We start from the raw sequence: 14,350 nt of genomic DNA, 5'->3' as shown, positions 1-14,350 counted from the left end.
TTTTGTAGATGATGGTGGTGGACGGTGACTCTGGCTCTGTTATTTGGAGTTACAATGTTCCATGTCACATGAAAGAAACACTAGCCACTTCAGCAGTGACTTCCGACCAGAAATCTGTCTTCCTTTTCTGGGCTGAAGCGCTGTCGGCTGCATCTCCCAATTCCGTGAGTGAGCATGGGAGGCCCCCTTTCCCTTTGTCTGATGGCAGCTGCTTTGCGGAACCGAGTAGGGTCTGGAGGTGTTATTTGACTAGCCGTGCTTCCAAGTGGTTATGAGCAGTATGAAACAACACTTTCAAGGGAAAAGCAGGGACCTTGCTTCCTCCTGAGCTAAGCTTACATGCCTTTTTGCCTTTTAGCCAAGCAATGTGGAAGCCGACAACAGCCCCTAACTACTGGCTACCTACTGGGGGAGGCTAGATAAAAATAAAGTCCTCTCAAGATACTAGGTCCGAATATGCAGATAATTCATATACGCTGCGGTTGTTGAAGTGGAGAAATATTGTGGCTGGTCTGGAATGAGCATGGAAAGCGTCATGGGAGGGGTCAGGCTGGGCTTTGAGATGAATAAACTCATCTCAAAGGGTGTGAGATGTGAGAACGTAGGGATTAGCAGAGGGGTTGGGGAGGGACATTGAATAGGCTAAAATGGAGAGTTCAACTGGGAGAGCTGTGGGAGAGTAGGTCTAATCCATAGAATGAGGCAGATTCCAGAAAGTCTTAAATGCTATACTGCAGTATTTTAATAGGGTTGATGAGGAGGGTGCTGCCTATAATATGGGCCTGGAAGTTCTTAGTATGATCCATCCTGACTTAATTTAGTCAAATAAATACAGACTCAGCACCTACTATGTGCAAGCACTGTGCTTTCTGGAGGGTCCCAAGAAAAACTGGAAAAAGCCCTGGCCATTTAGACGGTAAGACAGATGGTAAACAGATGGTGGAGGTAACCTGATGGAGGAAGTGTCCTGAATTCACGAACAATTTAACTTTTTTAAGACTCCTGTTCTTTATCCATTAAATGAAGATGCTAACATACTCCCTCATTTTGAGGATTAGATTTCCTTAAAATCTAGATTATAGTCCTGACTCTGCCAAGTCTAATAGGGACTGTGGGCAATTTACCTAACATCTTAACTTCCTTTTCTCATATACTAAAATGATTGGACCAGGTGACTCTCAATTGTATGCTTATGTAAATAACTACAAAACAAAGACGTGTTACAAATGCTATAATAGAGGTGCAAATAAGAACTTTAAATAGAAGCACAAAAGGAGAGAGAGATTAATTTTGCTGGAGCAATTCGGGAGACTTCCATAAAAGAGGAGGCATTCAAGTTGGGGACCTAAGGAGGGTCAGTGTTTTAATGTGTGGACATGGGTAGAGAGGGAAGGTCAGATAGTAAATGGGGCGTAATAAGATTGGCAAAGGTTAGAGATAAGTGAAGCATGTGTTTAGGGTAATAATCAGACATTCTTGAAGCATGGGGTGTGTAGCTATATATATGCAGCAGAAGTCTGGAAAACAGCAGATTTTGGCTAAATGGTGTGAGACCTTGATTTTACCAAGGAGATATTGCAGAAGAAGTTTGGCTTTTTATTGTCATGGTAGCTGAGTCAGAGATCTGTCTTCTTATGCCTGGGACCATAAGGGTATGTGGAAAATTTCCCTTTTCTGCTTTGTAGGCATGTGGTGGGTGTGAGGTTGCAGCTTCCCACTCACGTTTCTCCTCATTTAGCAGACTTCTTCCCATACTACTGCTAGGGGAGGCCCAAGATGGTCCCAGGATAGGGGAGGGCTTGAGGGGCTCAGGAGAGTGGCCATTTACTAACCTGTATGGGAGTATTTCAGTGATTTAACAACCATACAGCTGCCAAACACTATCCCCACCCGGAAGCCATACTGATAAAGGTATTTCCAGTGTGCATTTCTTCTAGTGTAGGGAGTTTTCAGACTGACACTCAGGCCTTGGAATTTTTGTTTTATAATTGATTGATTTGCTTCTGTCTGGCCAAAGTTCCGTATATTTCGAGAAAGAAGATTTTTTGTAATATTTAGCCTGATGCCTGTGATTGGCTTTGGTATCTGATGAAAGGAAACGTCTTTGGCTTGCTGTGTTTTTTTTTTTTGTTTTTTTTTTTTAATCTTCATTTTATTGAGATATATTCATATACCACGCAGTCATACAAAACAAATCATACTTTCGATTGTTCACAGTACCATTACATAGTTGTACATTCATCACCCAAATCAATCCCTGACACCTTCATTAGCACACACACAAGAATAACAAGAATAATAATTAGAGTGAAAAAGAGCAATTGAAGTAAAAAAGAACACTGGGTACCTTTGTCTGTTTGTTTCCTTCCCCTATTTTTCTACTCATCCATCCATAAACTAGACAAAGTGGAGTGTGGTCCTTATGGCTTTCCCAATCCCCTTGTCACCCCTCATAAGCTACATTTTTATACAACTGTCTTCGAGATTCATGGGTTCTGGGTTGTAGTTTGATAGTTTCAGGTATCCACCACCAGCTACCCCAATTCTTTAGAACCTAAAAAGGGTTGTCTAAAGTGTGCGTAAGAGTGCCCACCAGAGTGACCTCTCGGCTCCTTTTGGATTCTCTCTGCCACTGAAGCTTATTTCATTTCCTTTCACATCCCCCTTTTGGTCAAGAAGATGTTCTCCGTCCCACGATGCCAGGTCTACATTCCTCCCCGGGAGTCATATTCCACGTTGCCAGGGAGATTCACTCCCCTGGGTGTCTGATCCCACGTAGTGGGGAGGGCAGTGATTTCACCTTTCAAGTTGGCTTAGCCAGAGAGAGAGGGCCACATCTGAGCAACAAAGAGGCATTCGGGAGGAGGTTCTTAGGCACAACCATAGGGAGGCCTAGCTCCTCCTTTGCAGCAACCGTCTTCCCAAGGGTAAAACCTGTGGTAGAGGGCTCAACCCATCAAACCACCAGTCCCCTATGTCTGTGGTCATGTTAGCTTGCTGTGTTTTTATGTAGATTTTGTCTCCATAAATCCCCATTGGCTGCAAGGAATGAACCAGTAAGTATTCTAGTACTCCTTTAAGTAGAAGACTGGTGATGGTGGTGGAGGTGGGGTCTCTACATCAAATTTCTCTCCAGGGACATGCACATTTCCTTCCTTTCTTTCTTAGAAGGAAGAAGGCATTTCTTAGCTATAGATCGTAGTTTGAAGAAGTTAGGGATCAGTGTTTTGAGCTCTCTGAAATATGATGTCTCCTATATATGGGAATTTCTTTCAATGAAATGATTGCAGTTTTACCATCTGAGAAGAATGAGTAATCCTCAGATTAGGGAATGTAGAGTTACCTTTGCTCTTCCTTTTTGCTCCTCATTGCCAGGATATCATCCTAGGAACTGAGCCATCCAGCCTTCACCACCTTTACCTCCTGCATCCAGCATTTCCCTCAATTCTTCTGGATCTGGCCAATACCACGGGCACAGTGACAGCTTCAGACAGTAAGTCCCAGCGGTGATGGGAGTCTGTGCACCCAGACAAAGGGAGAGCATTGCTGTGTCTGAAGATGCCATTGTCCTACCAAGGGAAAGGGGTATGCTTTTCAAATAACAGCAGTGGGATTATGCTGAGCCACTCCTGTGTGTTTTTCCTGGTGCCCCATGTGCCTGGGGGGAGTGCTAGCTCTTGGTAGGAGCTTCAGCTGACAGGGTGAAAAACCATGTCCTCTGAATGTGCTGAGCACTGGAGGTGAAAGCAAATTCCCACCCCCAGAGGATTCCTGCAGCCACTCGCTCAGCAGATGCTTGTTGAACATCACTGTATGCCAGGTGCTGGGCCAGGTGCTGGGAATAGAAATAAGGCTAGGTTCTTGCCCTTCTGGGAGCTTAGAATATGGAATTGACTTCAAGGAATATAATAAAAAAGGTAGAATATGTTTTGTCAAGGTGTGGGTTTAGGATCAGTAGATATTTTCTATCAAATAGTGAAAATAAAAATGACTGTTGCATGTAATTAGAGCTAGTAAAAAAATGAAAGAAAAAAAAAATCACCTATTATATGACCACTCATAACCATTGTTGACATTTTGGAAGTGTCCCTCTACTTTATATATTTATCCAAATAATATTGGTAAAGCAAGATTGGGATATCATATATTGGGGATCCTTAATTCAGGAAACAAAAGCCTTTGGCAATTTAGCTACCTACTAGCCTGGATTTGTCTGATGGTCTCTTCCTCAGAAATTTCTTGCCTCATGCTGGCCTCAAAGAATCTGCTGTTGCTGCTGGGGGGCAAAGAGCAGACTGACCACGTTCCCTTTCTTTACTTCTTTCCATGTTCTCTTACCAGTCAAGGTGTTGCTCTCCACATACAAACACAACTGTTTTCTGTGAAGTTGAAGCTAATGCTTGTGGCTTTCAGTTTATTGGGACACATTGGGAAGAATAGCTAATCTGGAACTTCCATGTGCATCTCTCCACTGGCTCTTTGTGTGTTGGGGGTGGGGGAGGTGTCAACTTGCAAAATCCTGTAATTGGATCTAAATGAGTTATTTTTTAATATTAACATAAAATATTATTCAGTGAACATTCAAATTGGTAATTAAGACTCTCGAGACCATTTTTATTACAACTATTTTAAAGATGAGGTAAGATACACTGACGGGGTAAGCTTATATGACCACATACTGACAGAATTCTCAGGCTCTCGTTTGTTGATTGGCACAATTTTCTCATCATAGTTAGCACATGCTCTCATTTCCCGAGTTGGGACTTTCTTGGGAATAAAGAAGATGCAAAGACCTTGTGGTATCCTCTCATTCACCATTATGCAGCCACTGTCAGCTCAGTGCTTTGCATTTATTATGTGCTCAGTAAATTTCTAGTATGAATGAATATGTGAATGACTCTAGTTAAACCAAACCACTCTCCTTTTACTGGAAGCTATCAGTCCTTGTTAACTGCTCTTATTTTTGTTCTTCCTCAGTTGGAATTAACGACCTCTGGAAAGATGCCTTCTATGTTACCAGGACAACAGGGCCCCGCTCCGAAGGCCATCCAGCACCCTTGGTGGTCAGCAAGCTTAGTCTGCGGTGGGCACTGATGGAGGGCCAAATGGTCCAGCTAAAAGAGACCACCCCCAAAATTGGCCGTGGGGAGCTGCGAAGATTCCTCTCTAGGATAAAGTTTGTTGAATCTCCTTACCAGGTGAATAGCCTCTGAAAGAACTATTTGGTTACTATTGTAGATTAAGGATAAATGCAACCAAGTCCAACTTCACTCTTTAGAAAGTAGGGAGAGTGGGAACGAGTAGCTGGATATTAAGACCTAGTTGTTTTGGACCAGCACTATTTTCCATGATTCCTGACCACTAAAAAATAGTTCTGTTAATTGTTCTCAGCTGGAAATACCATCTCCCTTAGGGTCATTTGGAATGCGGGGTCATATTTTTTATCGTCCCAGTGATGGAGGCGGGTAGATACTACTGGTACTTTCTGGATAGGAGCCATGATGCTAACATCATGCAGGCCTGTGGCATTTCCATATTAAAAAGAATTATCCTCTCAAAATGCTAATACTTCCTCCTACTCATCCCACCCCTTCCCCTGAGAAACACTATGGTCTAGTTTAAAGTTCAAGAGCTTATAGGAATGTATAAAATCTCTGGACCTTTCTGGAGGGCCATTTATAAACAGGAGAATATAAATATTTAGAGGAATATTCTGACCTTTAGGTTTCTTCCATTTCTTTGAAAATCTCTACTATGAAAAAAATTAAAGTCACTGATACTTCCACCTTTTTCCCTAGATCTAGTCTGATGGAATCTTCAGTTTCAGACAAAGTGAATAGAATGGATACCCTCTCTCTCCAGTCAGTTCTTTGGAGAGAAGGAAGACTTCAACCTCATTTTACCACCTCTGGGTGATTGTTGCACTTTGGAAGGCATGTTGGAATTCTTTGATAACAGCATGATCCATTTGGCTGGGGTATCTTACCTTTTCAGTCCTTACATTAACATCCTCTAGACACTGTGCAGGTAGTTTGGAAATGTGAATTTTGTTTATTTTTGTGTGTGTCTAATTTATAAGCTCTTGCTGGGAAATTCCAGTGAAGTTCTATAACTAGGAAACACTTTGTTTTGTATTATACCATTTGTGTGTATTTTTTTTTTTTTTTAAAGTATATTGTAGTCCTTGTTAACTGTCCTTTTATCTGCTAAGCTCCAGGAATCCATTTTCTTGCCCCTGTGAAATACATCTGGTTTGGTCATCCTGAGTCTTCTAGATGGCCTACCTCTGATTTTGAGAGTCACTCATTTCTTTCCTTATTCTCTCCCCACTTGTACTTTGGCCACTTCCCAATTGTGTGCAGCAGTGAGAGAGACTAGTGTGGGAGACTAGCTATCTAGCATTTTCATCTCTTAAGTATTCTGCTCCTCAGACTGTCCATCTATATATATTTAGTGGCCATAAGAGTACCCATATTTCTACCGCCAAGGAAGCAAGACAAACATAGTTTAAAAGACCCAACTCTGACAAAGTCCATATGTTACTTTATATGTGGTTTTGATTGCTCTGCCAGTCATGGTCTTTTTTATTGCAGTAACTTCCAGGAATGTGTGTGTGCTGTCCCCATCTTAGAAGAAAACTGAAAGGAACAAGGAGGCTGTTATCTTTATCCTTGCTTAATCCCTATTCTGTTCTCTCAGCATCTTTTCCTATCGGGCATCCTCCTTACTCCTCTCACTGCTTTTCTTCTATTCTTGACTTTTACCCTTGCTACTTGAGTGCAGTATGCAGCCATTCTGCCCTGCATATTTCCTTCCTTGTAAAGCCTTTGAACCATTGTATTTTGAGAAAATTCCTATGTAAATACCATAATTTTTGTAAATAGTTAACTTCCTTAGAATTATCTCTGGTACTTACTTCGTCCTTCTATATAAATTTGTTACTTCTAAGTTTCCAGGTCATTGTTTATATAGCAGTAAAGCCCACATTAGTTGGTGGAGAACTGCTTTTCTTCTCAAAAGTTTTGAGATAGGTCATCCCTAAGTGCAACTCAAGTCCTCTCCATTTGGAACAGTATCTTTCTTTCTAGCTCTTATTAATAAAGAGGTTTCAAAAATTTTTCTCTTTAGCCAAATATAAATATATGTTAGTTGCCCAATGATAGCCATTATGACATAACTGGAGGTTGGTAGTAATAGATCTAAGTAGGCATGCTGCCTGGCCTGCAGATGGGCATATAGGTTTCTAGGTACTGTTGCCTTAAGCTCCTGAAGGCAAATTTGGTTTCAGCACTTTGGAAGGCGTGTGTGGGTCCAGCTTATTACAGACTTTTGGGGAACAAGTTAGAGGATACCCCAGAGCATGGGGATGAATCCAGGTTCATTTCTGAGATTTGAATCTACTTGGGTAGAAGGGCCTAGAATCTAGTTTCTTCTAGAATAGAATTCTAAACTTATTTATACTCGTTGAACACCCCTAACTTGGGTGGTGTCTTGTGGCCTGGGCTGAGCCATCAAGGTATAAACCTGGTTCTCTACCATATTGAAGTTTTCTGAGAAGCCAGTCCCTCTAGAAGGAGTAAAATGTAAAGTGGTTTACTGAGGACTTGGTTTGGGGGGATTTTTGGGGGCAGAAGACTATGTTCCTGCTGGGTGAGTCCCAGAAAATATATAAGGAAAAGCTAGAAAAACGTAATGTCCCTGAATTCTTCATGGCATTCTTGCGAGCTAACAACATATTGTTTTGACTACAATAAGTTCACATCTCTCCTTGCTGGACCCAGTACAACGTCTGGGTTTCTTCTCCTTCTTATGTTGAGTACAGAAGGTTGCGTGTGATGGCTGAAGATTAAAGAAGCTTCATTTGACCACTGTGGGTGCCAGTTTCTTGTCAAATGTCTTCAAACTTCCTTTTCCTTGCAGGCAGCCACCTAATCAGATATCCAGGATAGGAAGTCTCCTTCCTTTCCTCACTCCCAATATGAGGCTGCTAGGAAAACTAATATAGCCACTACTTAGAAACAGTAATGACTTGTGCAAATGCAGGGACCCTCCTCTCCTCTCAGTCTCTCTCCTTTTCTTCCATTACAAACCTTCTCTTCCACCTCAAACATCCTCCCCCCCCCCCCAAATGGTCTCTACTCACGCTTCTGGTGTGGTATTGTGACACCAACTCCCTTAAATGTGAATTTCTATCCTTATTGCCCATATTAAAGAAGAGCCAGCTGGTATATTGCCAGGAAGCACTATTTAAAATGTGAAATGTTACAGAATAAATAAATATTATGTACCAGACCATACTTGTGTGCCATTCTCGTTCTTCTTAGCCATCAAGGCTGGCTTATTTTCCCTTATGGAAAAGAGAAAGGATGAATGGTTGGATGGCATTCTTTATGGAGGAAATAATAGGGTGTAAGCCTTTCAGAAAAGATGGGGAGAAGGTAGGGAACCATAGAGAAGTGTATGCCCTAGCTGTGTTCACTGGGGAAGTCTCCAGTTCGTTCTCACTAAAGAGCATAATCTTATCTAGAATAGTTTCTGTGGGCCATTTTTTGGAGTAGACTTGTCCCTGCATACTCTAGGGAACTTCTCAAGTTATACTACTCTCATAATGGCTTATAGGATAATATTAATGACATTTTTTTATTGGGTACCTATTCTGTGGATACAGGATAATGTAGGGGGCAGTGTGGAGGATATCAGACCTAGAGAGCAAAGCACCCAGTCGTTCCTTTGTCTTTCATTCTCACTTTCCCTCAAATTCAACTACACCTATAGTATTGTGAGCCACAATCCAACTACCATTAATTTGTCCATCAAATCCCAGATAAGTGACCAGATTTATAAGCCCCTTAAATAGAGACGCTGTTTTACCCCTCTTTCTCTCCATTGCTTAGCCCAGCACTTGGCACAAAACAAGCAGTCAATCAAGGAGAAGCTAATTTTGAATGCACAGAAATGAGATATGGGGGGTGGTGACATTAGACAGAGCTGGAAAGGAAAAGGAAGCTGTGCCCCACTGGACCCGTACGGACTTGTACTTTAAGATACTCATATTTTTAGCCTCTAAAATTCATCCTCAAGAAACGAACTTTGGCTTAAGCACATGTTGATAAACAGACATGTAAGGTAGGGTTCAGCCTGCACTCCAAACCCTCTTACTCTTAACACTGTTCTTCCTCTAAAGATGACCCAGTTGCCTCTTTTTTTAGCCCCTAGTTGTTCCCTTGTGGATATCACTTGTTTTGTAGCTCTGAGTAGAAGTCAACTCCTTCAGAGACAGAGCAGATGGACTGATTTTGGTACCGGTGGCAGCTGGTCAAAGGCTCCCCCGGATGGACTGCAGATAACAGTTGCTCAAGGAAATGCTGGTGGTGACTGGTAGGCAACTCAGGTTTTTTTGAAGCTCTCACTGTGCTTGCACTTGAACTCCAGCACCATCCTGTTGTTATTTGTTGAAGGTGGTTGACAGTAAATGCCATGCAGCAGGTAAAGGAAATCCAGAAGGTGCTAGAGACAAACACACAAATCAAAACAAAACAAAATTGGACATTAAGAATCTGTCTTTCTTACAGGTGGAAAAAACACAAAAACTACTGTGATCCTTTCCTATTAGTAGACTAGGCTGATGCCTCTTAGGGATTTAAGAACCTGAGTGTACTGCCTTCTGCCATGTCCAGGTAAAGAACTATGGGCAAAGGGACTTAATTCGGTCTGTTTCAGTAGGGTATATTCTGAATGCTTTGTAGTAAGAGAGAATGACTTGCAGATTAAAGTCAGACAAAGGGCTTAATGAATTTGTTTTCACTGAATTGTCAGGGTGTGCCATGTTCTTTTATCCCAGGTCTGCCTATTTAATATAAAATATATACATAGAGATTTTTTTTGACTCCTGTTTTCTATGCTGCAATTATCCTTGTATAATCCCCAAGATTCTACAAACTTTAACTCAGCTGTATACAGTGGACATAGCCTAATGCACTACCCCACTTCACCCTTCACACCCCACCCCAATACACACAGATTTTCCTTCACTCAGATGCCAGGAAGAATCATCCCTCTTCTGCCTTTCTTTGTTTTGGACTTAGCCGTCTTAGGATCTACAGAGTCGAGCCTCTGAGAATCACTCAAGAAGTATTTACTACAAATCTGGAGATATAGGTTGCACTAGTGGAATTTGCTTATTATGAAAACAGTGTGGTTCTTGGCTTGAGGGAGTTTATAATGGATGGAAAAGAAGCTGGAGATTAAGAGAAGCTTGATGGATTCAAGGAGAAGAAGATGTGAAAACAACAACAGGGAACTATATCAAACACATTCTTAAAAATTTGGCAAGTCAACTCCCTAAGTCTCTCCATAATTCTGAGAAGCTCAGGAAACAGGAATTTATCTGAGGTTAGTGAGGGATTCCATGAGGCTAAGTGATGGTTAAAGCCAGGCCACATGCTGGTACTGTATGTTCCTGTTTCTTGCCTCTGACTATATAGACTCAGCCTGGGGCTGTTTCTGGTGGGAGTTTGATAGCCTGAGCTACCAAAGGAGTTGTTATGGCAAGAATGGCTTGAAGGTAGACAGAAGGTGAGAAACAGTGGGTCTGGAAAAATGAGCTAAGCTGATGAAACGGCTGGTGGAATAGACCAAAGATACCTGAATGAAATAGCACATATTAAACTATGAGAAAGGGATAGGATCTCATAAAAGACATTGGAAGAAAAATGTTTATATGGGTTTACATATTGCCTTTAGAATGGAAAATCAAGGCCCAGCACCATATCTTTTCAGCACTGTTAAAGTACTTAGCACTTAGCCAAGACAGTTTAAGTCTAAATTAGCCACTATGCAGTGCAAAAGGAGTATTCAGGCTCCTCAAGAGAGAAAGGGGAAAGTGAGGAGTTCTTAAACAAAGGGAAAGTTGAGCTTTGAATGTATTTGTTTTGTAATGGTTGCTGCTTCTCTTTTTAAAAGGAGAAATCTAAAATAACTAACCCCTTAGTTCTTTAAGAATTAGAGAAATGACTGTGGCAGAAAACACTTTCTAACACAGTTTGATGAAGTAAGAATGGAGGTAGGAGGAAGAAGAGTGCTTCACTGGAGAAGAGAGAGCCATTCACAGGGAATGGCATTAAATCCAAATCTCAAGGCTAATTCTCCATTTTTCAGTCCACCAATACCTTGAATCATAAAATATAACTAGAAAATATAGTATCATTTCCATAAGCCATACAAAATCATTCTCATTTCCCAAGAGCAACATACATACCAGACAAGGAAGCAATTGTTACAGCTAAGTCAGCAGAACAACTGGACAAGACAATAGCCTCACAAACAAAACTAGAGGAATCCTCCCTGTGCCTCCTCAGAAGGGGGAGAAAAAATGGATGTGGCCTGATGATCTAGCCTTCTTTGACCATGACAGACTTCCAGGATAAGGGATAAAGAGAAGGCAAAGGACACAGAGCAGCCATCTAGTTGAGGGCATAAAATCTAATAAAGGTTGGCTGGGGAAGGGTCTAGAAAGGTTCAGGAGATGATAAGCACTTACTAGAAGGCCCAGCCATAATTGCAAGCATGAGGCCTCCAATCTTCTGGACTCAAGTTGGCAGTTGCCTGGAAAACTTGTGAATACATCATAAGGGCTAGCATCCCCAGAAGGCCTACAAAGGAACAGGAGGGCACAATCCTTAGAGAAAGGCTGACATTGCCATACTGAGAGTATGATTTTGAGGCAACTTCCTGTTTTGGATCATGGTGTAGCCTATGTTGGAGCTTTCCTTTGCCCATATACCACATTACCAGGGAGACTAATCTGCAAAGGGGGCTTCTCCTCAAAGGCATATCTTTGCAATAGGTTACCCCTAAGTTTAGTCTAGAGCCATGTAAAAAAGCCCTGGGTCAATGCTGCATGTAGAGCTGCTGCTCCCTTTTACTTTTGTACCCCATTGGCCTTTCTCACTTTATCCAACAGAAATGGTCTCTAAATGCTTGTATATTTCACAACTGTTAACCAAACAACATATTTTACATATTGAGAAATCTTGCAAATAAAAGGAACCTAGAGATAAAACATCTTTTACAGAATATAATGATCTAATATAAAATTTCACATGCCATTTCAATTTAAAATTTAAAAATCTCTGTACTGGGGAGGCGGGGCAAGATGGCAGACTGGTGAGCTGTAAGTTTTAGTTACTCCTCCAGGAAAGTAGGTAAAAAGCCAGGAACTGCGTGGACTGGACACCACAGAGCAATCTGTCTTTGGGCATACTTCATACAACACTCATGAAAACGTGGAACTGCTGAGATCAGCGAAATCTGTAAGTTTTTGCGGCCAGGGGACCCGCGCCCCTCCCTGCCAGGCTCAGTCCCGGGGGAGGAGGGGCTGTCAGCTCCGGGAAGGAGAAGGGAGAACTGCAGTGGCTGCTCTTATCGAAAAATCATTCTACTGATTCAAACTCCAACCATAGATAGACTGAGACCAGACACCAGAGACTCTGAGAGCAGCCAGCCCAGCAGAGAGGAGACAGGCATAGAAAAAAAACAACACGAAAAACTCCAAAATAAAAGCAGAGGATTTTTGGAGTTCTGGTGAACACAGAAAGGGGAAGGGCGGAGCTCAGGCCTTGAGGCACATATGCAAATCCCGAAGCAAAGCTGATCTCTCTGCCCTGTGCACCTTTCCTTAATGGCCCTGGTTGCTTTGTCTATTAGCATTTCAATAACCCATTAGATCTCTGAGGAGGGCCGTTTTTTTTTTTTTTTTTTAAATCCTTTTTGCTTTTTCTAAAACAATTACTCTAAGAAGCTCAATACAGAAAGCTTCAAAGAATTGCAATTTGGGCATGTCAAGTCAAGAGCAGAACTAAGAGAGCTCTGAGGCAAAAGGCAATAATCCAGTGGCTGAGAAAATTCACTAAACAGTGGCTGAGAAAATTCACTAAACAACACAACTTCCCAAGAAAAGGGGGGTGTCCGCTCACAGCCACCATCCTGGTGGACAGGAAACACTCCTGCCCATCGCCAGCCCCATAGCCCAGAGCTGCCCCAGACAACCCAGTGTGACGGAAGTGCTTCAAATAACAGGCACACACCACAAAACTGGGCGTGGACATTAGCCTTCCCTGCAACCTCAGCTGAATGTCCCAGAGCTGGGAAGGTGGAGCAGTGTGAATTAACAGAGCCCCATTCAGCCATCATTTGAGCAGACTGGGAGCCTCCCTACACAGCCCAGCAGCCCAGAACTGCCCTGGGGGGACGGCACTCACCTGTGACATAGCACAGTCATCCCTCAACAGAGGACCCGGGGTGCAAAGCCTGGAAGAGGGGCCCACTTGCAAGTCTCAGGAGCCATACGCCAATACCAAAGACTTGTGGGTCAGTGGCAGAGACAAACTGTGGCAGGACTGAACTGAAGGATTAGACTATTGCAGCAGCTTTAAAACTCTAGGATCATCAGGGAGATTTGATTGTTAGGGCCACCCCCCCTCCCCGACTGCCCAGAAACACGCCCCACATACAGGGCAGGCAACACCAACTACACACGCAAGCTTGGTACACCAATTGGGCCCCATAAGACTCACTCCCCCGCTCACCAAAAAGGCTAAGCAGGGGAGATCTGGCTTGTGGAGAACAGGTGGCTCGTGGTTGCCACCTGCTGGTTAGTTAGAGAAAGTGTACTCCACGAAGCTGTAGATCTGATAAATTAGAGATAAGGACTTCAATTGGTCTACAAACCCTAAAAGAACCCTATCAAGTTCAGCAAATGCCACGAGGCCAAAAACAACAGAAAATTATAAAGCATATGAAAAAACCAGACGATATGGATAACCCAAGCCCAAGCACCCAAATCAAAAGACCAGAAGAGACACAGCACCTAGAGCAGCTACTCAAAGAACTAAAGATGAACAATGAGACCATAGTACGGGATATGAAGGAAATCAAGAAGACCCTAGAAGAGCATAAAGAAGACATTGCAAGACTAAATAAAAAAATGGATGATCTTATGGAAATTAAAGAAACTGTTGACCAAATTAAAAAGATTCTGGACATTCATAGTACAAGACTAGAGGAAGTTGAACAACGAATCAGTGACCTGGAAGATGACAGAATGGAAAATGAAAGCATAAAAGAAAGAATGGGGAAAAAAATTGAAAAAATCGAAATGGACCTCAGGGATATGATAGATAATATGAAACGTCCGAATATAAGACTCATTGGTGTCCCAGAAGGGGAAGAAAAGGGTAAAGGTCTAGGAAGAGTATTCAAAGAAATTGTTGGGGAAAACTTCCCAAATCTTCTAAACAACATAAATACACAAATCATAAATGCTCAGCGAACTCCAAATAGAATAAATCCA

General features: G+C 42.2%; 2 protein-coding genes across 4 annotated transcripts in view; one reads left to right on the top strand and one right to left on the bottom strand.

Moving 5' to 3' along the window:
* FAM234B (family with sequence similarity 234 member B) overlaps window positions 1–8,292 on the top strand; it is a 33,252-nt gene extending 24,960 nt beyond the window's left edge. For 2 of the 3 annotated variants that reach the window (XM_037846435.1, XM_037846436.1), the window contains exons 10-12: window positions 9–164; window positions 3,376–3,493; window positions 4,978–8,292. In XM_037846435.1, the coding sequence (XP_037702363.1) occupies window positions 9–164; window positions 3,376–3,493; window positions 4,978–5,213 (510 nt within the window). In that variant the 3' untranslated portion in view covers window positions 5,214–8,292. The remainder of the gene's footprint in view (window positions 1–8; window positions 165–3,375; window positions 3,494–4,977) is intronic. The other variant, XM_037846437.1, reaches the window with a different exon arrangement.
* GSG1 (germ cell associated 1) overlaps window positions 8,074–14,350 on the bottom strand; it is a 25,126-nt gene continuing 18,849 nt past the window's right edge. The window contains 4 exon segments of the mRNA XM_037846438.1: window positions 8,074–9,393; window positions 9,395–9,441; window positions 9,444–9,507; window positions 11,540–11,651. Of these exon segments, the coding sequence (XP_037702366.1) occupies window positions 9,162–9,393; window positions 9,395–9,441; window positions 9,444–9,507; window positions 11,540–11,651 (455 nt within the window). The 3' untranslated portion in view covers window positions 8,074–9,161.

The sequence above is a fragment of the Choloepus didactylus genome, chromosome 8 (assembly GCF_015220235.1).
Source record: "Choloepus didactylus isolate mChoDid1 chromosome 8, mChoDid1.pri, whole genome shotgun sequence".
Taxonomy (NCBI): domain Eukaryota; kingdom Metazoa; phylum Chordata; class Mammalia; order Pilosa; family Megalonychidae; genus Choloepus; species Choloepus didactylus.
The sequence above is the reverse complement of the archived record's forward strand: the minus strand, read 5'-3'. Positions and strand labels throughout refer to the sequence as shown.